Consider the following 25,792-nt stretch of genomic DNA (forward strand, 5'->3'; position numbering starts at 1 on the left):
TTGGATGCTGGCTTAATGGAAGAAACACAAACGGCGGCAAGGGGTTTAGAAAAGAATTTATGCTAGAGACTTGATAAGAGTTTTTATTAACTCTCTGTCTGGTTAGCTAAATATCCCAATGCTCAGGCTTCCGTGCATACTGAGAGATTATCAGATCATGGGATTATTATAGTGTCCGCTTCCAGAACCGAAAGATAGTGGCCAATGCCTGGCGTGTGGAGGTGACAGGTAATCCATTACATAGATTTCAAAAGCCACTGAGGAATGTGAAAGGGGCTATCAAGTGTTGGAATAGAGATCATTTGGCAACATCTCAGATAATCTAAGCAAAGGCAAGAAAGGAGTTGGAGGATGCTCAGATTTTGCTTCAAAGCAACAACCTTCCTTCCAACGCAGAGCTGATTAGAAGAATAGCGGAGCAGACTAATCTAATGAAGAGCTTCTCTTTGCCCAGAAATCTAAAATTTTACAGCTGAGAGAGCATTGCAGGGTGCACCAGGTTCTTTCATCAAAAAGTATCTCAGCATAGGAACGCTAATGCTATTACTGTTCTGCAGAATTCTAGAGGACAGGTTTCTAGAGATCAATCAGTGATTTAAAATAGGTTGGTTGATTATTACACTGTATTTTTTCATAGTAGCGATGAAGGTCATCAGTGTTTAGAAGTTGATGCGTCTAGTGAAGATTTTTTCATCCAGATAAGGCTCCTAGGCCTGATGGGATTTATGCAGAGCATTAACAGTTCCTTATTTGTTGTATTTCAAAGAAGATTGTGAAATATCACTAACAAGATTATAACAAAGATTTTGGCTAATAGACTTGCTGGAGTACTTCCAAAGATGTTGGGATGGAGAAATTAGCTTTCGAGGGGCAGGAAAATTCAAGATAACATTATTATTATTATTATTTTGATAAGTAAAAATTCAAGATAACATTATTATGCCTCATGAGCTTGTGAGGAATTTCAATAATTCTAGGCATCCTGCTATGGCTCTCAAAATTGACTTGACAAAGGCATATGACTCGGTTTCTTCCATTGTTTCATAAATTTGGGTTTTGGGCAGAACTTGATGAGATACGTAAGAGCTTGTTTGCCGCCTTCTTGGTTTTCTGTTCTAGTGAATGGCACTCTTCTTGGGTATTTTCAACCTAAAAGAGGGTTGAGATAGGGTTGCTAAATCTCTCCTTTTGCTTTTTACCCTTGTTAGAGAATATTTATCTACAGGAAAGTGGCCGCTTACTGCTATGTTCAAAGAAGGACGAAAGAAAAATCAATGAATGAAAACAAGGCAGTTCAAAAGTATAGAGACAATGCAACATGAATCATTATAATGCCATAATGGGTGAAAAATAAAAAGTTCATCTGGCATATATATCAAAGTAACACTTTTGTTTGGCTTTACTTTTTTCTACCCTCTATCACATTTTCATGAAGGGTGAAAGCAAACTATCTACATGGATGGTTGCATGAATTTCCTCTTCTTTTTCAATGCCGTGTATGACAAGATCCGTGCATGTTCCCTCTCTTTTGTTGTATAAAACTAACTTAGTGTAGTCTATCAACAGCAGAGCTTCATCATTCCTCAACAAACCCAACGGCTCCAATTTATGTGAAAAGGGGACTTTGATATCAAGTTTAGTCCAAGATTGCTTCACCCCATATTCCTTCATAACCCAAATTGCATCACCACAACCAGATAGTACACAAAGGCATCCTTCAAACACCCCCATGTGGCATGTCCTTAGTTGGAACTTGGTGAAGGAAGTAGGCAAAGGAATCTTCCACAGCTTCTCATCCGCCAAACTCAAAGCAGCAATCTCTAATGTCATGTCTAAATTGTTGTTCATTCTGAAACGAAGCCAATGAAGGGCTCCATTCAGCTGTGTCCCATAAGGTACAACATGAAAGTGGTCCGGAAAGTCGTGAACTTTTCTCCAAGAACCAATTCTCAGTGAATATACATAGATGCTATCGCTGCGTGCGCTCACCAGTTTGTAATCATCAGAGCACTGGTCATACCCAAATCCAATTAGGCCACCAGGGGAATCGCAATCTGGTATTTCCTTGGACTCCCTCGTTGAAAGATTGAATACATATATGGAAACCCCATAATTTCCTTTATGGTAAATATCATCGGATTCTACGCCCATGGCTATCAACCCATTGCAGGAACCAATAATTTCACACCTGGGATGAGGCTTAATGTTCTGAAATAAAAATTCAACCTTTGCTTCCACAATGTCATTACCGGCTGATCCGAAGCTTATGGTGTAGAGACGGTATGGAGGGTGGGACGTGGCTATGAGTACGGACTTTGTGACTGACTGACTGAGGTGGGTTTTGATGAAGCATGGATCGGAGATCAAAGAGCGCCATGGTTTCGATACGCACTTGAATTGCAACAGAGACTTGACAGGCAGTTTCGAGAGTATTTGGACAACAGGATGTTCGGGAAGGAAAGGCAAAGGCATGGCTTCTTCTTCTTTATGATTTGCAATGATCTCTGCCTTCTTCTTCTTCTTATTCTTCAACCCCACCATGGCTCTGGCTCGGTTTCTTCTTGATCTACTATTTGGCAAGCAACTTCTTCTCTTTATCCTCATCGTAAATAATAGCATGCCAATTACTTCAATCTTCACCGTACTGCTTCAGAAAAGATTAAATATACAGGACCGACCTCATAGTATTCGGATCCGAGTAGGAATAGGAGTAGAAATTTCTTAATATGATCATCTCTCTGGCTCTAATGCATAAATTTTTTCTCCGAACCAAAGCCCCAAATTAAAATATAAAAAAAATTTGTGTTCGATTGAAATAGAAATTCTTAGATAGGAAGCTATCTATCAATGCAGAAGATCGCGCGTACACACTTACTGTCAATTACGGGGAAAAAATATATTCACACATACATATTACAAAGGGAAAGGTGGAGGAAGTACCAGATCATCATCGATGACGAGAACCAATGACGCCGTCGAATCCGACTCCGACTTTAACATCACTGGCCATCCTCGATCTTCGCCGTCAGAGAGAAGGTATTATTGGAGAGGAGAGAAGGTACTAGGGAAGGTTGCATATTAGGGTTTGGGAGATGTTTTTTTTAGTATATATTTATATACTAAATTAAAAACTAAAAATTATTATTTTTAAATTACAAAAATACCCTTTAAATTTCTTATTCACTCCCTCTGAAACATAATTTTTGTAATTTAATGGGTATTTTTATAATTTTTAAAAATAATTTTTAATTTTTAATTTAACATTAAATTGTAAGGTTAAATTTGACATTTCATAGTCTAATTAACGGTCAGATACAGATATTAAGATAATGCGATCAATTTTTAAAAATGAAATGGTTTTCTTAAACAGGTTGAAATTTTATAATTTAAATTTAATATTAATAAAGGTTTTATGATTTTAACTCTTATTTTTATTCTCTTTTCTTTTATCTAAATTTTAATTATATCATTTAACTTAATTTTTTTTATTAGTATCAATTTATGATAAAAATGAAAAAAAAAATTATAACTATTATTTTTTAAAATGATTTATTTATTACTAAAAATTTACTAATTTTGAAATAATTTTGGATATAGCTTCGATAATGAGAAATTATGGTCATCGACCGATACACAGACATATTGTTCAGTTCTTAACTCTTTTTCAAGGGTCCTATATCATTACACACATTTATGAACTGTTCAGTTCGACAAATTTGAACTGATATTCCTCCGAGTCCGTTATATCAATACCACTATAATTATTACAACGAATACCGCGATTGCAAACTATGTGAGTAACAACTCGATAAAAAAAAAAATTTGCAAGTCCCATGATGCACTATGATTGTTGGACACCGCATTTTATGATGCCCATATCATATAAGGTGAACTCCACCATTAAGGGTACAATATAAAAACAGAGATTCAGCTTCCATAAGGATCAAATCTCGATTTCAAAAGCACCAATTCACTCTTATTTTTCGTGTAATTATATTCTTACAATATAAATAAGGATTAAGTGTAAAAAATCTCTCTTGTAATATGCAAAATGTGTAATTACTTCCTTATTGATCCAAAAACCCTTTGTTTTCAATTTGTGCAAGGAAGGACAAATCATAATGGTAAAGAAAAAAGAGCAAAAGACAATATATCCAAATTACCCTTAAAATCATAACATAACAATTGAAATGTGGGCGTCTATTACCCTTTTATCAAATTCAACCATTATCCTTCCGAGACATTCAAGAATATATAATTATAATAACATGAATTGAATTATAATAACCAATAACAATTTAAAAGTCTAATACACTCAAATATTGATCCCATTTGACCGAGAAATGAAGACAAAAGAAGCCTACACTAGCTGCTTTATGATCGTGGAAACTATGTAAAGTATTTTATTGTTATTAAAACCATACAGAAAAGCCATGAATAAAATGAATGAAATATTGAACATATGCAAACAATTGAAAAAAAAAAAGAAAAAAAAAAAAGAAAAGAAAAGAAAAGAAAAGAAAAAACTATACAACACAGCAGGTTACCACTAAAAGCCTACTAACCACGAGAACACAATTTCCCAATTTGAATAAATAGCCACTGCAAAGGATACGGATGATCATCTTCCTCTTAAGATTCAGTTTGTAATCATAGCTCTGGAGGCAAATGCCGGCGAAATGCATCAGCTGCAGCCGCAAAACCATCTTCATTCTCTATCAACTTCGCTACTTCCATTACACAGATTTCACCTGATAGTCAAAGTTCCATCAAGCACTATTTTGTGAAAAATAAGTACAGAAAACTTGTGATATCTCATTTCAAGCAAGAGAGAGCTATGGTAAGCAGGATGGACATAGTGGACACAGCAGCCATCACATGAAGGTTTAGAACATAAAACAAATGAAAACAAAAATTCTCAAACTATAGCAGATAGAATAAGCGAAACCAGCCAATCTATAAATTTTCTTGGTTTTTCCTTCGTCAAGTCAACATTTTCCTTGCAGAAACAATTAGCGTTTGATAGATCCAACATTCCAAACTCAGGTTTATCTTCACTAATTGCCCCCAAGTTTGTTCAAATTATGTATTTAGCCATGATAATGAGAAACCACTCCATGAGAAGAAAATATTGCTACTCTGTGGAGTATTTGTTTGTTCTAACTTCTAGATCTACATTCACTCATCACACAAACTCAATTTATCAAACCCCTAACAATAGAAAAGGGTAAAATTAACTTTAATAACAATCGTGTTCATCAAATCAAATAAACAAAATCATTACTTTCAAGTATAGCAGTCAAGCACAGATCATGTAATAAAAGTAATTAGAAAATAATTATGTTCATCTCTTCTTAATCCTCCTGAGCATCACTGGCACTGATATTAGGTGAGGTTCCCACTTGCTGCCTAGCCTCTGCTGATTCTGAAATTGTCTAAAAACATTACTTTTTGTTGGTGAGACATCAAAGGTGCAACTACAGCCATAAACACTATCAGAATGATAAATTTATAAATAACTGATGTAAAGTTAAGTAATTATTCCTTTAAATGATATTTTTGTAATGCCTTAAACTTGCACTTTATATTTGAAGAGGAAAACAATGACAGGTCTAATCTATTAAACATCTGATCTGCTTTAAAACGAAAAGTGAACAAATACGAGTTTTATTTACCTCTGGCTCGAGCATAAATCTTATGGCATCTGATAGGCTTTCAATGCTGCGCTGAGATATAGGGATTGGAGAGCGTCCCAGTCCTTTCTGAAAAATTCTCTCACCCCAGAAGAACTGATCTCCAGAGAGTGACACTATGGTTGTTGGACACTGCATTTCATGATGTGCACATCATATAAGGTGAACTCCACCATTAAACATTTCATATAAAAAGAAAATTTCAGTTCTCATAAAGGATCAAATCTCAGTTTCAGAAAGTGCCAATTAAGTTGATTGTCATCTCTCATTGTCAAATAATTACATTCTTAGAATTTAAATAATTAGTTATGAAAACTTTAAAAAGACATATGTTAAACATATTGTAATATCTGGATGCTATATTTTCACAAGCAATGAAGAACAATAAAATGAAAATTTATTAACAAGAATATTATCCCAGCCCTTAGTCCTGTGGCTGTGGTTCCAGCACATCCATGGTGCACCTGAATATTTGATAAATATACCTTCTGGTTAATGATAGATAAACAGGTCAGTAATTTTACAATGCTAACAAATGTATGCATTAATACATCATTTCGGCATTTCCCATAATTTCACACTATATTTAGAAGAGATAACTGCAATTTCATTAAAAGATAATTATATAACTTTGCACACCAGAAATTTATATACACATCTCAGCATCCACAATTACCTATTTTCAAGAGTTTACTGGTAGTGCTCGGCCGGGACCCATTTTGAATAAAAATAAATAAATAAAGGTTCACCAATTTGAAGGTAGAGTAAAATAGAACCACCACAGCTGAACATTGAGGAAACAACCAATCATGAGGACAATTGAAACTCGCTGGGTGCTTCGTTCTGACCCAAAAGCTTAAGCTATTAAGTGGTGCTCACACCCAGCCCATATATACCCAATCACTTCCCCATCCGGATCCGATTTGGGACAAGAACCCCTTGCAACAACAATCCTCTAGGAGGAAAACATTGTTCGGAACTTTGAAAATGCAATAGAAAAAGGGAGGGAGCATGCTTCTTGTTACAACCACCGCAACGAACCCAACCAACAAACAAGTAACACAATGGAAAGAAAACACACCACACACAAAGAACACACAGATTTAGCGTGGTTTGGCAAAAGCTTACATCCACGGTGAAGATCTGGCGAATGAATTCACTATGCGAAAATCTGGAGATTACAAGTTTCAGTCCCAAAACTCTAGCTCACTCTCTTTTCTGCAATTTCTAGTGTCTCTCAATATCCCACTCCAAGCCCTAAACGCCCTTATATATTGGGCTACAAGAGAGTACTAATGAAGGGTTCACAACGACCACAATATCATACTTCTAATAAAGAAGAAATGTAGATAATGGTGTCAAAGACGCAATGTGAAGGGAATTACGATAGCATCTAATGGTTAGGAATTTCTATACAAATCCACAATCATTTTTTTTTTAAAAAAAAATGGCAGGAAAATATTCCCTTCATGATTATATACAAAAATGGAGATCCCAATATCCTCTCACTACAGGCAGTGATAGGTTAGGAATTTAATTTGTTTTTGCTTGGAAAATATAAAATATAGGTTGTTTGCGTTTCCATTAAGAAATCAATATTCCCTGGACTTGGTGCAATAGGAAAGGCGTTCAGAAAATAATTTATGTTAGACTCGATAGAGTTTTTATCAACATTCTCTGGTTAGCTAAATATCCCCAATGCTCAGGCTTCTGCGCATACTGAGAGATTATCAGATCACGGGATTATTATAACGTCTGCTTCCCATATTATCAGATCATGGGATTATTATGACGTCTGCTTCCCAGAACCTAAAGATAGTGGCCAATGCCTGGCATATGTTGGTGACAGGTAATCCATTACATAGAGATTTCATAAGCGACTGAGTAATGTGCAAGATGCTGTCAAGTGTTGGAATAGAGATCATTTTGGCAACATCTCAAATTAATCTAGCAAAGGCAAGAAAGGAGTTGGAGGTTGCTCAGATTAAGCAGGCTATATCTAAAGAAGAGCTTCTCTAAGCCCAGAAATCTAGAATTTTGGGGCTGAGAGAGCATGACAAGTGCACCAGGATCGTACATAAAAAAGAAACACAGCATAGGAACGCTAGTGCTATTAATGTTTTGCAGAATTCGAAGGACATTATTCTACAGATCAATCAGTCTCCAATTGCTTCAAACAACTTGTGACACTAAAGATGGAGGGGCAAACCAAACAACATCACCCTTCGTATTTCTCGATCTTTCACTGCAGAACAACCCACCGCGAAATACCAAACATCCATGGATAAAATAGCATCGCCCCATCTCTTCCTCCCTTCATCCAATACCCTTAGTGCCTCGGCCTCCGATGGTAACCTGAACAGGAGTAGGTCGTCGGGTAGGGAAGAAACTTTCACCCCACTCGATACTTTCCAAGATTTCGTCGCCCACGCCTCAATCCCTTCAATACACCCCACGTCACGATCGAAACGGCCAACCAAACATGATCGCAGGGCAGATTCTTGTTCCGTTATACTTTGATGATCAACCCTAAAAACCATATCATTGCCGATGGAGCAGCTTTTCATTTCTCCATGGAAGTTGAGGCGTGGTAGAGTCGCCACATTGAGATATGATCTTTGCATATCACAATTCCCCGCCAAACAACCCAGAGATCCAACGACAGAAAGCACAACCAGAAAAAACGACAGACGCCGGAGTGAAAGACTCCGACGTCAAAAAGGGTAAAGAGAGAAGAGAGAAAAGTCAACCATGGTCAACTCTAAAACAAGTCAGATGGAGGAGAATGGTAACTGTAATCATTTTATTTACTTTGATCAATCCATAATTGCATAAATGAATTTTGACAATGATTCCATAAATACAATATCAGTGACTCAAAAGATGATGAAATGATCACCTTGCATATCCTCTTCTATGAGCTCCAGTATTCCAACTGTAATTGTTTGATTATCAATTTCCCAGTCTATCCTGAGCACAAACCAAAAAACGTAAATATAAAAAAGAACTGCTGCAAGGGTCTTTAACAAAATATACCTTCTCAAAAGTGAATGCAAAAAACTTAGCTGATAAGAGAAAAAAAGACTCAACATGAAAACTTCTAGGCTTTCTAGCTACTGCTTAACTTTTAGTGAGGTTTCAATCCGTTCGATGAGATGGCCTGAAGTCAAAGTGCCCTCCTGAAAATTTTTAGGCAGAAATTACTAAGAATTATAACTCAAAACTAAAATTAATAAAAACCAAAAAATCATAAATTTGAGAAAAATAAAATAACTTGGAAAGTCAATTTCCCTGTCGGATAATGTTGCTGAAGCAGTCTACCGTTCAGTAAACTTTGCAGAAAACGAGAAGAGACATTTCAACAACTTAAATTCAAAAAGACTCCTAGAGTAAGGAATACACCTTGATAGACCATCGCAGACATTTTCACGATAGATTTTACTAGAACGAAAAAAAATGCAAGCTAAATTAAAAGTATGCATCTTTCAATATAAAATGAAAGTCCAGATAAGCTGGAATTTCCAGAGGCAAAAAATAAGATTATTGTACTAACAAAGTTATCATAGGATTCTCTATCCTTAAATATGATGAATGTTGTCAATGTTTCTATTTTGTACTTATCAGCGATGCTTGGGTACTTCTCAGTATCAAATTTCACCACCTGGATCATATCTTTCATTGAAGCACAGACTTCATTAAGAATAGGAGCCATGAATTGAAATGAACTACACCTGCAAATAAGAGCTCAGGTAATAATCACCAGACCATAATGTCTCCAGGAAACACTCACCTAGGATCTCTGCCTGCACAGGGTTGTTATCAAATGGCCCCATTTGTGATTTATTTAGCTAAGAGAGGGTGACAATTAAATAAGACTAGAAGATAGAGAGGGAGGGAGGGAAAGAGAAGAAGAGGGGGGTGGGGGGGGACTTTCCAAGTTGCGTAGAAGTCAACCAGTGCGGGTTTGCCAGAATTTGTCAATAAATCATCAAAGGAAGAAAATGTTTGCTTCAACCTATTGCCCAAACATACAAATGAACCATCATTAAAGGACGTTGATATTGGTAATCCAACAATACCTAAAAATGGCAAATACAAGAGGTTGCATAAGTAGTGGGGAAAAAAAATCAGCAGTCATAATACTCAAACATAGCAAATTTGGTGCATCTACGAGGTTCCAATGGCGATGGAAAGAAACAAAAAAAGAATTTGTATAGGAAACTCAAACTGATGAATTAAAACAAACAAGTGATAAGACTTGAAGTTCATCAACCTCACAAAAAAGGTTAAATTAGTAGTATATTTGTGGCATACCAAAAAAGAGTTGTCTAAAATAATTAGCCACCACATTGATGAAGAGGGAACATGAAAGTATGCTTGAAAAGCCAATTTAGTAATATTGTGCAGCACAATGCTCCAAAAAAGAAGGAAATACTTGTACCAGGTAAAAAGTAAGGAGACAGCTTCAGAGCAATCCACACTCGCTGCTAATAATTTTGAAATTTTGAAATAAGAGAATCTTGCCTTCTAACTTCAGTGAGAATTGAGACCCATCTGAAAGAAGACACTTTAACAATGCCAACTAACATTAAAGCAACAAAGACCCCTTGAAAAAAGAGCATTTCTCCTTTCAGAATTTAGAATTGCAAGAAACCATAGAAATAGGCCCTTTCGATTAAATCAGACAGTTCGGAGATAGGTCCCTAAGCAACTTCAGCTTATATAAGTAACTATTAAAGGATAATAAGGTCCCTCCAAAAACAGGACAGCTGACTTCGGATCCTGGACTTAATTTTCAAGCTGTGATTTGGTTATTGCAAAGAAAGGTGTGAGATTAGTTCAAAAGAGTACCAGTAATCTCCACTTTACTCCAGTGAATAGCCAAAAGTGCAAATTTGGACAAAAAGATTTTTCAGGTGTAAGGCAGTGGTAAAGAATCTAGAAATATCATCTTATTAGGATCCTTCCACATACATCAGAGGATCTAGCGTAGAGCAGTGCTCTCCAAACTTTCAGTTATGAGGCCTAGACACCTTTACCAACCACCCTTGACCCTTATAAGAGACTATTCCAGCTTTACCGAAGCAACTCTAAACAAAGAGAAAATGGGACACCAGACTTCAAGTGCAGCACATCCTGGATTTGAAAATGATGTATGGTGCAATATCTTTCTATATACTAGTATATGCAACCAACGATTTTTAACTAGATAGTCAACCACTCAAAAACCCATGTTACATTTAATGATCACTTCACAGTAAAATTTAAGCTTCCAAGGAGATATTCGAACTCTTCTTCCAGAATTCCCTCAAAATTCAGAATGAAGACTTTCTCCTAAACAGCAAACTAAATGCATCCACAACTCCTAGCATCCTCTTCACACAAATTCATTTGATGCCGGGTAAACTTAGTCAAAGAATCCAATCCATACATATAATTCCCAGTTAGCTAAAGCTTTTACAAATGTCAATTGCAATGTGGCTTGCCACAACCAGTCCAGCTGACTAAGTGCTGCATCCTTATTAAAGTCATGTTAAACATTTCTCCATGAACACTCTTCAATAGAGTCCCTGCACCATTTATCATGTCAAGACAACTCTCAATTTATTCCTCGTATCGAAACAACATCCTTCCTTGAAGTGTCAAAAGTTGGAAAATTGACCAAGTACGAAATTAAGCAGTGCACTCTTGCACCAGTCCATGAGGCTACTGGTTCGATGCAATCCAAAACAGTTAGGGATGGCAATTTGTTCCCGGCCCGGCCCCGCCCCGCCCCGCCCCTATTAAGCAGGGCACTTGGGGATTCTAAGAAAGTTTTAGAAAGAAAGCAAGTTTGAAGTGTAACTATGGGGAGTTGTTTAATAGTTTTTAACAATATGATCATTATTTAATTACTTAAAAGTTATTGTTTTAAAAAACAATTTTATATTAAACAATCATATATTTATGCTTTATATTTAGTTCCAAGGTTCAAACTCTTGCATATTTATGTTTCTTTGTTTCTCCTCTTTCTTAACCCTCTTTCTATCACTCTCTTTTACCCGGCAAAGCACAATTTTTTTAATTATTCGTCGAGACCGTGTCCTAATTTTTTAGGATTTGACATGTCGCAGTGTCTGTGTCATGTCTATCCATGTCCGTGCTTCTTAGGGAAGGAGAAAGGCGATTGATCACTTTAGAAGCAACTCATCATGAGGTGTTTGTTGGCGTAAATCGGAGAACACAGAGCATCAGGGATTGTGAAGAACTGTTTTGAAGTTACTGAAACTTCTCATTTATAGGGATGAGTTCACCTGAGACAACAATCTCCGTGGTGTTCTTCATTGAGGTTTTTTAAGTAAAAATTTCTGTTGTCATCTCTTTTACTTTTAAACCTTATTTATTTGTTTTGGTTGCTTATTTGTTAATAATTTAGTTAAAATAAAAAATAAGCAAAATAAATAATTCATCTCTAGGTCTTTCTCATCGAGACGCTCATAACTAGGAATTTTTGGGTCTTATCATGAATTCCGAAATAATTTGAAATTTCCATTTAACAGTGCTACAGAATTTGATATTTTTACTCCAACTTCATAGTGTTTTTCCTCCTACATTTAACTTGATTTTTCGTGATAAATGAATAACACTTTTTTGTTTTTTGACAACTAATAAATGAAATGACACAATTTCCCTGTAAAAGTGGAGTTTATAAGGATAATTATAGAAGGTGTGAGTGCTTTTGAATGACAATTGTCATTTTAATTTAATAAACAATATGTCACCCATAAAGTGGAAGAATTCAATGATAATTATAGAAGGTGTGAGCGTTTTTGGACTACAATTGTGTGATTTAAATTTAATTTAGAATTTTATAAAAATAAAGCTGATTGTAGAAGAACAGTGGAGCAGGCTATATCTAATGAAGAGCTTCTCTAAGCCCAGAAATCTATAATTTATGGCTGAGAGAGGCTGACAGGTGCACCAGGTTCTTTCAGAAACACAGCATGTGAACACTAATGCTATTATTCTACAGATCAATCAGTGATTCAAAATTGGTTAGTTGATCATTACACCGACTTTTTCTGTTCTAGTGAATGTCACTCTTCATGGGTATTTTCAACCTAAAAGAGGGTTGAGATAGGGTTGCCAAATCTCTCCTTTGCTTTTTACCCTTGTTAGAGAATATTTATCTACAGGAAAGTGGCCGCTTACTGCGATGTTCAAAGAAGGACGAAAGAAAAATCAATGAATCAAAAAAAGGCAGTTCAAAAGTATAGAGACAATGCAACATGAATCATTATAATGCCAAAATGGGTGAAAAATAAAAACTTTATCTGGCATATATATCGAAGTAACACAATTGTTTGGCTTTACTTTTCTCTACCCTCTTATCAAATTTTCATGAAGGGTGAAAGCAAACTATCTACATGGATGGTTGCATGAATTTCCTCTTCTTTTTCAATGCCGTGTATGACAAGATCCTTGCATGTTCCCCCTCTTTTGTTGTATAAAACTAATTTAGTGTAGTCTATCAACAGCAGAGCTTCATCATTCCTCAACAAACCCAACGGCTCCAATTTATGTGAAAAGGGGACTTTGATATCAAGTTTAGTCCAAGATTGCTTCACCCCATATTCCTTCATAACCCAAATTGCATCACCACAACCAGATAGTACACAAAGGCATCCTTCAAACACCCCCATGTGGCATGTCCTAAGTTGGAACTTGGTGAAGGAAGTAGGCAAAGGAATCTTCCACAGCTTCTCATCCGCCAAACTCAAAGCAGCAATCTCTAATGTCATGTCTAAATTGTTGTTCATTCTGAAACGAAGCCAATGAAGGGCTCCATTCAGCTGTGTCCCATAAGGTACAACATGAAAGTGGTCCGGAAAGTCGTGAACTTTTCTCCAAGAACCAATTCTCAGTGAATATACATAGATGCTATCGCTGCGTGCGCTCACCAGTTTGTAATCATCAGAGCACTGGTCATACCCAAATCCAATTAGGCCACCAGGGGAATCGCAATCTGGTATTTCCTTGGACTCCCTCGTTGAAAGATTGAATACATATATGGAAACCCCATAATTTCCTTTATGGTAAATATCATCGGATTCTACGCCCATGGCTATCAACCCATTGCAGGAACCAATAATTTCACACCTGGGATGAGGCTTAATGTTCTGAAATAAAAATTCAACCTTTGCTTCCACAATGTCATTACCGGCTGATCCGAAGCTTATGGTGTAGAGACGGTATGGAGGGTGGGACGTGGCTATGAGTACGGACTTTGTGACTGACTGACTGAGGTGGGTTTTGATGAAGCATGGATCGGAGATCAAAGAGCGCCATGGTTTCGATACGCACTTGAATTGCAACAGAGACTTGACAGGCAGTTTCGAGAGTATTTGGACAACAGGATGTTCGGGAAGGAAAGGCAAAGGCATGGCTTCTTCTTCTTTATGATTTGCAATGATCTCTGCCTTCTTCTTCTTCTTATTCTTCAACCCCACCATGGCTCTGGCTCGGTTTCTTCTTGATCTACTATTTGGCAAGCAACTTCTTCTCTTTATCCTCATCGTAAATAATAGCATGCCAATTACTTCAATCTTCACCGTACTGCTTCAGAAAAGATTAAATATACAGGACCGACCTCATAGTATTCGGATCCGAGTAGGAATAGGAGTAGAAATTTCTTAATATGATCATCTCTCTGGCTCTAATGCATAAATTTTTTCTCCGAACCAAAGCCCCAAATTAAAATATAAAAAAAATTTGTGTTCGATTGAAATAGAAATTCTTAGATAGGAAGCTATCTATCAATGCAGAAGATCGCGCGTACACACTTACTGTCAATTACGGGGAAAAAATATATTCACACATACATATTACAAAGGGAAAGGTGGAGGAAGTACCAGATCATCATCGATGACGAGAACCAATGACGCCGTCGAATCCGACTCCGACTTTAACATCACTGGCCATCCTCGATCTTCGCCGTCAGAGAGAAGGTATTATTGGAGAGGAGAGAAGGTACTAGGGAAGGTTGCATATTAGGGTTTGGGAGATGTTTTTTTTAGTATATATTTATATACTAAATTAAAAACTAAAAATTATTATTTTTAAATTACAAAAATACCCTTTAAATTTCTTATTCACTCCCTCTGAAACATAATTTTTGTAATTTAATGGGTATTTTTATAATTTTTAAAAATAATTTTTAATTTTTAATTTAACATTAAATTGTAAGGTTAAATTTGACATTTCATAGTCTAATTAACGGTCAGATACAGATATTAAGATAATGCGATCAATTTTTAAAAATGAAATGGTTTTCTTAAACAGGTTGAAATTTTATAATTTAAATTTAATATTAATAAAGGTTTTATGATTTTAACTCTTATTTTTATTCTCTTTTCTTTTATCTAAATTTTAATTATATCATTTAACTTAATTTTTTTTATTAGTATCAATTTATGATAAAAATGAAAAAAAAAATTATAACTATTATTTTTTAAAATGATTTATTTATTACTAAAAATTTACTAATTTTGAAATAATTTTGGATATAGCTTCGATAATGAGAAATTATGGTCATCGACCGATACACAGACATATTGTTCAGTTCTTAACTCTTTTTCAAGGGTCCTATATCATTACACACATTTATGAACTGTTCAGTTCGACAAATTTGAACTGATATTCCTCCGAGTCCGTTATATCAATACCACTATAATTATTACAACGAATACCGCGATTGCAAACTATGTGAGTAACAACTCGATAAAAAAAAAAATTTGCAAGTCCCATGATGCACTATGATTGTTGGACACCGCATTTTATGATGCCCATATCATATAAGGTGAACTCCACCATTAAGGGTACAATATAAAAACAGAGATTCAGCTTCCATAAGGATCAAATCTCGATTTCAAAAGCACCAATTCACTCTTATTTTTCGTGTAATTATATTCTTACAATATAAATAAGGATTAAGTGTAAAAAATCTCTCTTGTAATATGCAAAATGTGTAATTACTTCCTTATTGATCCAAAAACCCTTTGTTTTCAATTTGTGCAAGGAAGGACAAATCATAATGGTAAAGAAAAAAGAGCAAAAGACAATATATCCAAATTACCCTTAAAATCATAACATAACAATTGAAATGTGGGCGTCTATTACCCTTTTATCAAATTCAACCATTATCCTTCCGAGACATTCAAGAATATATAATTATAATAACATGAATTGAATTATAATAACCAATAACAATTTAAAAGTCTAATACACTCAAATATTGATCCCATTTGACCGAGAAATGAAGACAAAAGAAGCCTACACTAGCTGCTTTATGATCGTGGAAACTATGTAAAGTATTTTATTGTTATTAAAACCATACAGAAAAGCCATGAATAAAATGAATGAAATATTGAACATATGCAAACAATTGAAAAAAAAAAGAAAAAAAAAAAAGAAAAGAAAAGAAAAGAAAAGAAAAAACTATACAACACAGCAGGTTACCACTAAAAGCCTACTAACCACGAGAACACAATTTCCCAATTTGAATAAATAGCCACTGCAAAGGATACGGATGATCATCTTCCTCTTAAGATTCAGTTTGTAATCATAGCTCTGGAGGCAAATGCCGGCGAAATGCATCAGCTGCAGCCGCAAAACCATCTTCATTCTCTATCAACTTCGCTACTTCCATTACACAGATTTCACCTGATAGTCAAAGTTCCATCAAGCACTATTTTGTGAAAAATAAGTACAGAAAACTTGTGATATCTCATTTCAAGCAAGAGAGAGCTATGGTAAGCAGGATGGACATAGTGGACACAGCAGCCATCACATGAAGGTTTAGAACATAAAACAAATGAAAACAAAAATTCTCAAACTATAGCAGATAGAATAAGCGAAACCAGCCAATCTATAAATTTTCTTGGTTTTTCCTTCGTCAAGTCAACATTTTCCTTGCAGAAACAATTAGCGTTTGATAGATCCAACATTCCAAACTCAGGTTTATCTTCACTAATTGCCCCCAAGTTTGTTCAAATTATGTATTTAGCCATGATAATGAGAAACCACTCCATGAGAAGAAAATATTGCTACTCTGTGGAGTATTTGTTTGTTCTAACTTCTAGATCTACATTCACTCATCACACAAACTCAATTTATCAAACCCCTAACAATAGAAAAGGGTAAAATTAACTTTAATAACAATCGTGTTCATCAAATCAAATAAACAAAATCATTACTTTCAAGTATAGCAGTCAAGCACAGATCATGTAATAAAAGTAATTAGAAAATAATTATGTTCATCTCTTCTTAATCCTCCTGAGCATCACTGGCACTGATATTAGGTGAGGTTCCCACTTGCTGCCTAGCCTCTGCTGATTCTGAAATTGTCTAAAAACATTACTTTTTGTTGGTGAGACATCAAAGGTGCAACTACAGCCATAAACACTATCAGAATGATAAATTTATAAATAACTGATGTAAAGTTAAGTAATTATTCCTTTAAATGATATTTTTGTAATGCCTTAAACTTGCACTTTATATTTGAAGAGGAAAACAATGACAGGTCTAATCTATTAAACATCTGATCTGCTTTAAAACGAAAAGTGAACAAATACGAGTTTTATTTACCTCTGGCTCGAGCATAAATCTTATGGCATCTGATAGGCTTTCAATGCTGCGCTGAGATATAGGGATTGGAGAGCGTCCCAGTCCTTTCTGAAAAATTCTCTCACCCCAGAAGAACTGATCTCCAGAGAGTGACACTATGGTTGTTGGACACTGCATTTCATGATGTGCACATCATATAAGGTGAACTCCACCATTAAACATTTCATATAAAAAGAAAATTTCAGTTCTCATAAAGGATCAAATCTCAGTTTCAGAAAGTGCCAATTAAGTTGATTGTCATCTCTCATTGTCAAATAATTACATTCTTAGAATTTAAATAATTAGTTATGAAAACTTTAAAAAGACATATGTTAAACATATTGTAATATCTGGATGCTATATTTTCACAAGCAATGAAGAACAATAAAATGAAAATTTATTAACAAGAATATTATCCCAGCCCTTAGTCCTGTGGCTGTGGTTTTCTGTTCTAGTGAATGGCACTCTTCTTGGGTATTTTCAACCTAAAAGAGGGTTGAGATAGGGTTGCTAAATCTCTCCTTTTGCTTTTTACCCTTGTTAGAGAATATTTATCTACAGGAAAGTGGCCGCTTACTGCTATGTTCAAAGAAGGACGAAAGAAAAATCAATGAATGAAAACAAGGCAGTTCAAAAGTATAGAGACAATGCAACATGAATCATTATAATGCCATAATGGGTGAAAAATAAAAAGTTCATCTGGCATATATATCAAAGTAACACTTTTGTTTGGCTTTACTTTTTTCTACCCTCTATCACATTTTCATGAAGGGTGAAAGCAAACTATCTACATGGATGGTTGCATGAATTTCCTCTTCTTTTTCAATGCCGTGTATGACAAGATCCGTGCATGTTCCCTCTCTTTTGTTGTATAAAACTAACTTAGTGTAGTCTATCAACAGCAGAGCTTCATCATTCCTCAACAAACCCAACGGCTCCAATTTATGTGAAAAGGGGACTTTGATATCAAGTTTAGTCCAAGATTGCTTCACCCCATATTCCTTCATAACCCAAATTGCATCACCACAACCAGATAGTACACAAAGGCATCCTTCAAACACCCCCATGTGGCATGTCCTTAGTTGGAACTTGGTGAAGGAAGTAGGCAAAGGAATCTTCCACAGCTTCTCATCCGCCAAACTCAAAGCAGCAATCTCTAATGTCATGTCTAAATTGTTGTTCATTCTGAAACGAAGCCAATGAAGGGCTCCATTCAGCTGTGTCCCATAAGGTACAACATGAAAGTGGTCCGGAAAGTCGTGAACTTTTCTCCAAGAACCAATTCTCAGTGAATATACATAGATGCTATCGCTGCGTGCGCTCACCAGTTTGTAATCATCAGAGCACTGGTCATACCCAAATCCAATTAGGCCACCAGGGGAATCGCAATCTGGTATTTCCTTGGACTCCCTCGTTGAAAGATTGAATACATATATGGAAACCCCATAATTTCCTTTATGGTAAATATCATCGGATTCTACGCCCATGGCTATCAACCCATTGCAGGAACCAATAATTTCACACCTGGGATGAGGCTTAATGTTCTGAAATAAAAATTCAACCTTTGCTTCCACAATGTCATTACCGGCTGATCCGAAGCTTATGGTGTAGAGACGGTATGGAGGGTGGGACGTGGCTATGAGTACGGACTTTGTGACTGACTGACTGAGGTGGGTTTTGATGAAGCATGGATCGGAGATCAAAGAGCGCCATGGTTTCGATACGCACTTGAATTGCAACAGAGACTTGACAGGCAGTTTCGAGAGTATTTGGACAACAGGATGTTCGGGAAGGAAAGGCAAAGGCATGGCTTCTTCTTCTTTATGATTTGCAATGATCTCTGCCTTCTTCTTCTTCTTATTCTTCAACCCCACCATGGCTCTGGCTCGGTTTCTTCTTGATCTACTATTTGGCAAGCAACTTCTTCTCTTTATCCTCATCGTAAATAATAGTATGCCAATTACTTCAATCTTCACCGTACTGCTTCAGAAAAGATTAAATATACAGGACCGACCTCATAGTATTCGGATCCGAGTAGGAATAGGAGTAGAAATTTCTTAATATGATCATCTCTCTGGCTCTAATGCATAAATTTTTTCTCCGCACCAAAGCCCCAAAATTAAAAAAAAATTTGGGTTCGATTGAAATAGAAATTCTTAGATAGGAAGCTATCTATCAATGCAGAAGATCGCGCGTGCACACTTACTGTCAATTAGGGGGAAAAAATATATTCACACATACATATTACAAAGGGAAAGGTGGAGGAAGTACCAGATCATCATCGATGACGAGAACCAATGACGCCGTCGACGCCTACTCCGACTCCGACTCCGACTTTAACATCATTGGCCATCCTCGATCTTCGCCGTCAGAGAGAAGGTATTATGAGAGGGGAGGAGATATTAGGGAAGGTTGCATATTAGGGCTTGGGAGATTTTTTTTATACTCATCTCGTCTCAAAATAACTGTCATTTATTATTTATTTTTATTTTTTTTGATATGTCCTAAAATAATAATTCACTTACTTTTTTAAAATAATATACTTCACAGCTTTTCAGATATGTCTTTTGAATTTTATATACTCAAAATTAAAAGGGCAAGTTAGTAATTTTTTAGACAAACATGCATGTTTCACATGTCCCGATAAAAATTACTCCTCCCCAAAAGCGACACTTATATTCAGACAGAGAGAGTATATACTTATACACTAAATTTAAAACTAAAAACTATTTTTAAAATTACAAAAATACCCTTTAAATTTATTATTCACCCCTCTTAAACATATTTTTTGTAATTTGAAAAGATAATTTTTAATTTAATATTAAATAGCAAGGTTAAATTTATCATTTTATAGCTCCATTAACAGTTATTGGGGTAATGTCATCAATTTTTTAAAGTGTAAGAATTTTCTTAAACGAGTTGAGATTTTATGATTAAAATTTGAAATTAATAGAGATTTTATAATTTTAATCCTTTTTTTTATTATCTTTTCTCTTATCTAAATTTTAATTATACCATTTAGTTTAATTTATTTATTAGTATCAATTTTTGATAAAAAAAAAAAAAAAATTAAAATTTATAACTACCCTTTTTTAAAATGATTAATTTATTACTAAAAATTTACTAATTTCGAAGTAATTTTGTATATATCCTTGATAAAGTTTAAATATAAATTATTATGTGTGTGTGTGTATAAATATTTGACAATTGATTTTAAAATGTTAATTAAATATTTGACATGGTATAGCAAGTCCAATTGTGGCCTTTTAAGCAATTTAGGCCCATTTTTGCGACCCAATCTACTCCATTGTCGGTTGCCGAAATTGGGCCACACCATTTGGATTTGGGAATGGTTCGCCGTTTTGGGTGACCCTCTTAGCGACCACGGGCCTGCCATTTTTTTCCTTAAACAATGCTCGAGGTCCTTAAGAAAGGGCAGCAGAAGATTAAAAGTTATGGGTCGTACTTTGGTCCATGTGGTGTGATAAGCGCCGAGAAGAGCAAAATGAGAAGGAAGAGTACTACTAACGCTTGGATAAGGTATTTTTTTAAGGATCTGTAACCCTCTTTCAAGGGTCCAGACAAATCGAAGCGTCTTTTATTTGATGGGGACAAGATTAGGCATCCTACCAATTTGGTAGCTCATGTATTGTGTTGGTTGTCCAAGTGCGTATTCTCATGGATTCCAAATGATGCATCATTGGGTCGATGGTGTCAGGTGGCTGTCAAGATAGCCAATGGTGTTCCCCTTCCTTTGGGGCCTCTTTTTTTGGGGACACTCTACCAGCGGCTGGACATGGTGGCGGAAGATTGTATGCATTTAGTAAATCGCTACCCGATGACACTATGATATTTTTAATCGTGTACATGTGTTTTAAAAATTGTGAGCATCTGGAAGTATTTGAACCCTCCTAATTCAAGTTATCTTCCTTTTTACTATTTTATTAAATAAATAAATAAATAAATAAAAGTAGATGATATTATTAGTAGTAGGGGTAAAGTGCACTAAACCCCTCTAAACTATGACCCTATTGCAAAAAACCCACCTGAAGTAAGCAAAAATTCCTAAACTATCAATTTGTTGCACTCAGTGACCAGCCGTGAAGCAGCCGTTAACAGAAAAATGAAGTTACCTTTTAGCCCTTAATTGAACGACATCGTCTTCGTGGTATTTTTGTTCAACAGATGATGATGTGGCATTGTAATCTCTAGAACTAATAAAGAAGCGACACGTACACACCTAACCTTATCAATAACATCGGTTGTATCTAATGGGCGCCAAACGTGTCCTTCTCTCGCGCCAAAAAGTACCAAAATAGTGCTTAACAATATGGCTAACAAGTCTTATGTTGACTCTCGGTCTGAAAATTCCAGTAATTTTCCTTCCCTCTTGCTTCCAATTTCTCTCTCTCAACCATGATTGCTGGGTGTGTACTAGGTCGTGAAGAGATCCGGCCATTAACGTTGCTACCGCGGTGCTAAGGTGTGTACTAGTTCGTGAAGAGATCACCATGCGTCGACGAACTCGGCTTGCGGTTGAAATTATGTTGTGGACGTTTTTCTTGATCGACGACCATTTTTAGACTGTCGACGAGGAGTTGTTGTCATCACTGTGCCTTCGTCGGGAACCAGTGTGCAGATCCGAAGTTTGCAGAGATTGAATGTGCTGTGTAACCCACCGACGACCCCTCCGTTTGCTGACGCCGGTGGCTGTCGTGTGTAGTCGCCGTTGTGACTGATTTTGTTGTCGGTGGCTTCGTTTGAAACTAAGTGTGGTTCTTTGCTGTAGCCGAGAGATTTGCAGAGGGCTGTTAATTGACTTGTTGTGGTCTCGATTCTCCATTCTGGACCTCAGATCTTCTTTTTTGTTGTCGGCAGCAGATTGTGGTCCTCGTCGGCGTTGACAGTGAAGAAGAAGAGCGGTGTCTGGCTACGGATGTGGAGTTATCCCAACCTTGGTTTACTAAAACCAAGTTTGCAGAGTTCAGGTTCAGGTTCTGCAGACCGAATAATAGTGTTTGGCTACGGCCCGGTTCCACAGAACGAAGAATAGTGTTTGGCTACGGATGTGAAGCTATCACAACCTTGGTTTACAAAAACCGATTTTTAGATTTTCGGTTCTGAATCGACCCCTATTATTGTATTATTGGATCCAATCAAAACTTCACTTCCTGATGGTTATACCCAAGTTATAAAGTTCTATATCTTTCACTCAATAGCATAAATAGCTACCTCATTCCCAGATTTACACACCAACACTCCAATTATCAATGATAAGAAAATGGGTTTATGAAATTACTCCCCAAAATCCTACATTTTTATGATTTTCAGCCTCTTTCCAACTTCGAATGTGTATATATAAGGAATGTATATATATAATGGACTTGAACGGTTACAAGGGTATATATGGTATTTTGTATTTTTACTAAGGCATATGGGTCACGTGCCATTACTTAACGTTAACTATCATATGGTCAACTAACGGACTTTCATTTTTTGCAATAAATAGGATAATATAGGGGGTCAAATGTATTCTTTAAAATTCAGGGGAGGTTTTTTGGAAAAGAGAAAAAAGTACAAGGAGTTTAGTGCACTTTACCCTTAATAGTATTTGGCCTTTTTAACATTAAAAAAGAAAAAAAATGCCCTCGTCAAAATGAACAAAACTATTCTATTTAGCCCCCGGGGGCCTAGCAGTGATGGTAAGGTGTTGGCTTGGGTCATCACTCGGCCCAGGTTCGAGCCTTCTCCTATGTTAAGATTCTCTCGACTCACCCGGTGTATGGTGGAGGCAGCCCTACACCTCCAGTTTGGTGCCACATGTTGGGGTCTGTAAGGACCGCTTCGTGGGGAGTTCTGGGTTATCAAAAAAAAAAAAAAAAACTATTCTATTTAATAAAACAGGTGACAAGTTTGGAATTTTGGTCATTTCCAACCCCACAGTTAACCCAAGTGAAATGACATTGTAACGTTTGCAACTTTGCTCATTCATCTTCTCAAACATCAAATTAGTAACGTTTCCAACTAAACTCCTTGTACTTTTTTCTCTTTTCCAAAACACCCCCCCTGAATTTTAAAGAATACATTTAACCCCCTATATTATCCTATTTATTGCAAAAAATGAAAGTCCGTTAGTTGACCATATGATAGTTAACGTTAAGTAATGGCACGTGACCCGTATGCCTTAGTAAAAATACAAAATACCATATATACCCTTATAACCGTTCAAGTCCATTATATATACACATTCCTTATATATACACATTCAAAGCAGGAAAGAGGCTGAAAATCATAAAAATATAGGATTTTGGGGAGTAATTTCATAAACCCATTTATCGTGTTTTGGTTTAATTAAACAAATATTACATCTTCGGTCCAAAGCACCCTTCACTCTTATTCCTAAATACCAAATTATCGTTCTTTAATCAAATAATCCATTAATTTGATAAAATTAGTAACATATTGGACTCACTCTAAACTTTAGTTTTTTTATTATTTTTGTTCAAGCTTTGGAATTCAGTTTGATTTTTGAAAAATTGTAAGAATATAGAACTATAGAAGAAACCCATCAAAGTGAGCACACCAGTAAAATACTAATCATCTTGGAATCAATACCAAATTATTCTCTTCTCTTACAAACCTAAATTTTATTATGTTTATTTCTTTCGTTCAAATTTGAACAATTAAAAAAAAAAGAAAAAAAAAAAAAAAACTGAGTTAGAATGATTTTCAATATTTTGCTCAATTTCTTTAGCGAATGAATTATTTGATTTAAAAAGTATCGAAACAATGATTTCCAGTGTATATGTAATACTTTTCTTAATTCAACCAAAATAAAAAATAAACTTTTAAACTAGATCAATTTGCTATTTAGAACTCCTAACTCAATGCAAATGTAACATTTTCTAAGAAAAAAATCATAGAGGGCGTGTTTGCTTAGATAAAAATTGACAGTGGAAAGTAAAAGTGAAAGAAAATGAGAAAAAAAAATTACATTTGTGTTTGATTAGTATTAAATTTTGGTTACTCTTCACTTCTTCACTTTTTCACGTTTAGACTTCATTTTAAAAGAAATGACAATTATAATTCTAACTTTATAAGTAAATTATTATTATTATTCAAATTACAAAATTGACCTTTCATTTTTTTTAGATTTTAGGTCTCTTTTGACAAGACAAAAGTGCAATTAGAGAAAAGTGGAGTGAGAATATTGTCTCCCTAAATTTTTTCAAAACAAATAAAAATAAAAATTTACCATTTTATGTTTTAAATAGGGTGAAACCTATTATAAAAAGAGGGGTACAATTTATTTTTCTCAAAAAGGCAAAATTTTAGTGTGTTTTTTTGTAGAAATTTTTTGTGAGAAAGTTAGGTAGTTATGAAAAGTTACTTTTCACAAAATTTTCTTTTCCCCTGCTATCCAAACCCATAAAAAGTTTTCAAAAAAATATTTATTTATTTTCATTTCCTAACTAAACCCATAAAAATAAAAATAAAAATAAAAATAATTTATCAACATCTTATTCTAATATACTTAGAATCACAGTTGAATTATATGATTTGAATGCAAAAGACAAGAAAGCTCATGAGAGATTTGATTCTGTAGTATCGGGAGGCTGTAAAGAATGATATTAAATAGGAAAAAACTGGTCCATTGGAATTAATAACAAGAATTAAAATGTAAACTAAAAAATCAATGTATATTTAAAAAAGAAAAAAAAAATCAGCACCTTTAATACATCGTTACATGTACAATAAATCAATTATATCCTGCCAAATAAATAAAAATATTTTATTTCAATACGTCTTATCATTACACATCAATATTTAATAAACTAATAATACTATGTCATCAATATAATTTGCGCAATTATATATTTCTCATATATTTAATATTAAGAGTGACAATTACGACAACATTACTTAAAATTATTTTTAGTAAAAAAAGTAGTAGAAAATTGTGGCTTTTGAGAGCTGACGTTACTTTCGGATCCCAAGTAACGGGTCTTATTAAAGTAAGGCATCGAGGAAAGGCCTCGAGAATCCATTGCTAATTCTTCACCCTTTTTTTAGGAAAAAGTCAAGTTTCTTGGCAACGAACATTTAAAAATAGGATTAAATTCATAAGACTTCTCTCTTGTCTTTAAAAAGTCATATAATTCTTTCAATTATCAAACAACTTACTAAATTAGTAAAAACTATAATGCTGTCTTCTTTTCGCGTGGAACGGTTAAATTGTTAGGAAATGATAATAATATTTTTGACAGTATATTAATATTTTATTAAACTAAAATTATAGTGTCATAATTGCAACGAAAAGGAAATGATATGATAATTTTTTTTAAACATTAAGAGGTAATATGATAATTTTTTAATTGATAAATTTTAAAAATAAGAGAAATTTTTTATGATTTTAGTCCTTAAAAATAAAAATAAATTAAAAAGTTAGTCTTACT

At 35.0% G+C, this 25,792-nt stretch overlaps 3 protein-coding genes across 19 annotated transcripts in view; all 3 read right to left on the reverse strand.

Annotated features, from left to right (window-relative positions):
- LOC132274339 (F-box/kelch-repeat protein At3g06240-like) overlaps nucleotides 1–3,100 on the reverse strand; it is a 59,128-nt gene extending 56,028 nt beyond the window's left edge. Inside the window, exons 1-2 of one of the 2 annotated variants that reach the window (XM_059775593.1) lie at nucleotides 2,941–3,091; nucleotides 1,345–2,644 (exon numbers count right to left, since the gene is read on the reverse strand). In XM_059775593.1, coding sequence (XP_059631576.1) covers nucleotides 1,420–2,644; nucleotides 2,941–2,951 — 1,236 coding nt within the window. In that variant the 5' untranslated portion in view covers nucleotides 2,952–3,091 and the 3' untranslated portion in view covers nucleotides 1,345–1,419. Of the gene's footprint in view, nucleotides 1–1,344; nucleotides 2,645–2,940 lie in introns of those variants that run through there. The other variant, XR_009470387.1, reaches the window with a different exon arrangement.
- On the reverse strand, nucleotides 1,420–2,604 carry LOC132272830 (F-box/kelch-repeat protein At3g06240-like). Its single transcript, XM_059773910.1, has one exon. It carries the CDS (start codon nucleotides 2,602–2,604, stop codon nucleotides 1,420–1,422), a length of 1,185 nt encoding a protein of 394 aa, XP_059629893.1.
- Nucleotides 3,101–4,243: 1,143 nt separating the features above from the next.
- Nucleotides 4,244–19,775, reverse strand: LOC132274342 (sterol 3-beta-glucosyltransferase UGT80B1-like). 16 transcript variants are annotated; one of them, XR_009470396.1, is made up of 6 exons: nucleotides 14,585–14,741; nucleotides 9,484–9,772; nucleotides 8,819–8,872; nucleotides 8,593–8,663; nucleotides 5,676–5,825; nucleotides 4,244–4,751 (listed from the first exon to the last, which is right to left on the reverse strand). XR_009470396.1 is itself a non-coding variant. In XM_059775600.1 (3 exons), the coding sequence occupies exons 1-3, from the start codon at nucleotides 14,642–14,644 to the stop codon at nucleotides 4,737–4,739; spliced, it is 225 nt and encodes a 74-aa protein (XP_059631583.1). In that variant the 5' UTR covers nucleotides 14,645–14,738; the 3' UTR covers nucleotides 4,244–4,736. The 16 variants fall into 16 exon arrangements, 4 of the variants coding, with proteins under 4 accessions (XP_059631583.1, XP_059631582.1, XP_059631580.1 ...); XR_009470393.1 differs by lacking the exons at nucleotides 9,484–9,772; nucleotides 14,585–14,741 and adding an exon at nucleotides 19,608–19,772 and having other exon boundaries at nucleotides 8,784–8,872; XR_009470389.1 differs by having other exon boundaries at nucleotides 8,593–8,872.
- Between the last annotated feature and the right edge of the window lie 6,017 nt (nucleotides 19,776–25,792).

This window comes from Cornus florida, unplaced genomic scaffold (assembly GCF_030987335.1).
Source record: "Cornus florida cultivar Cherokee Brave unplaced genomic scaffold, ASM3098733v1 CherokeeBrave_3.0.0_Hap2_Chr09, whole genome shotgun sequence".
In the NCBI taxonomy this organism is placed as follows: Eukaryota; Viridiplantae; Streptophyta; class Magnoliopsida; order Cornales; family Cornaceae; genus Cornus; species Cornus florida.

Bases quoted from the DNA above. Each gene is read 5' to 3' on its own strand.
- LOC132272830 (XM_059773910.1), bottom strand. From the start codon at position 2,604: ATGAGGATAAAGAGAAGAAGTTGCTTGCCAAATAGTAGATCAAGAAGA.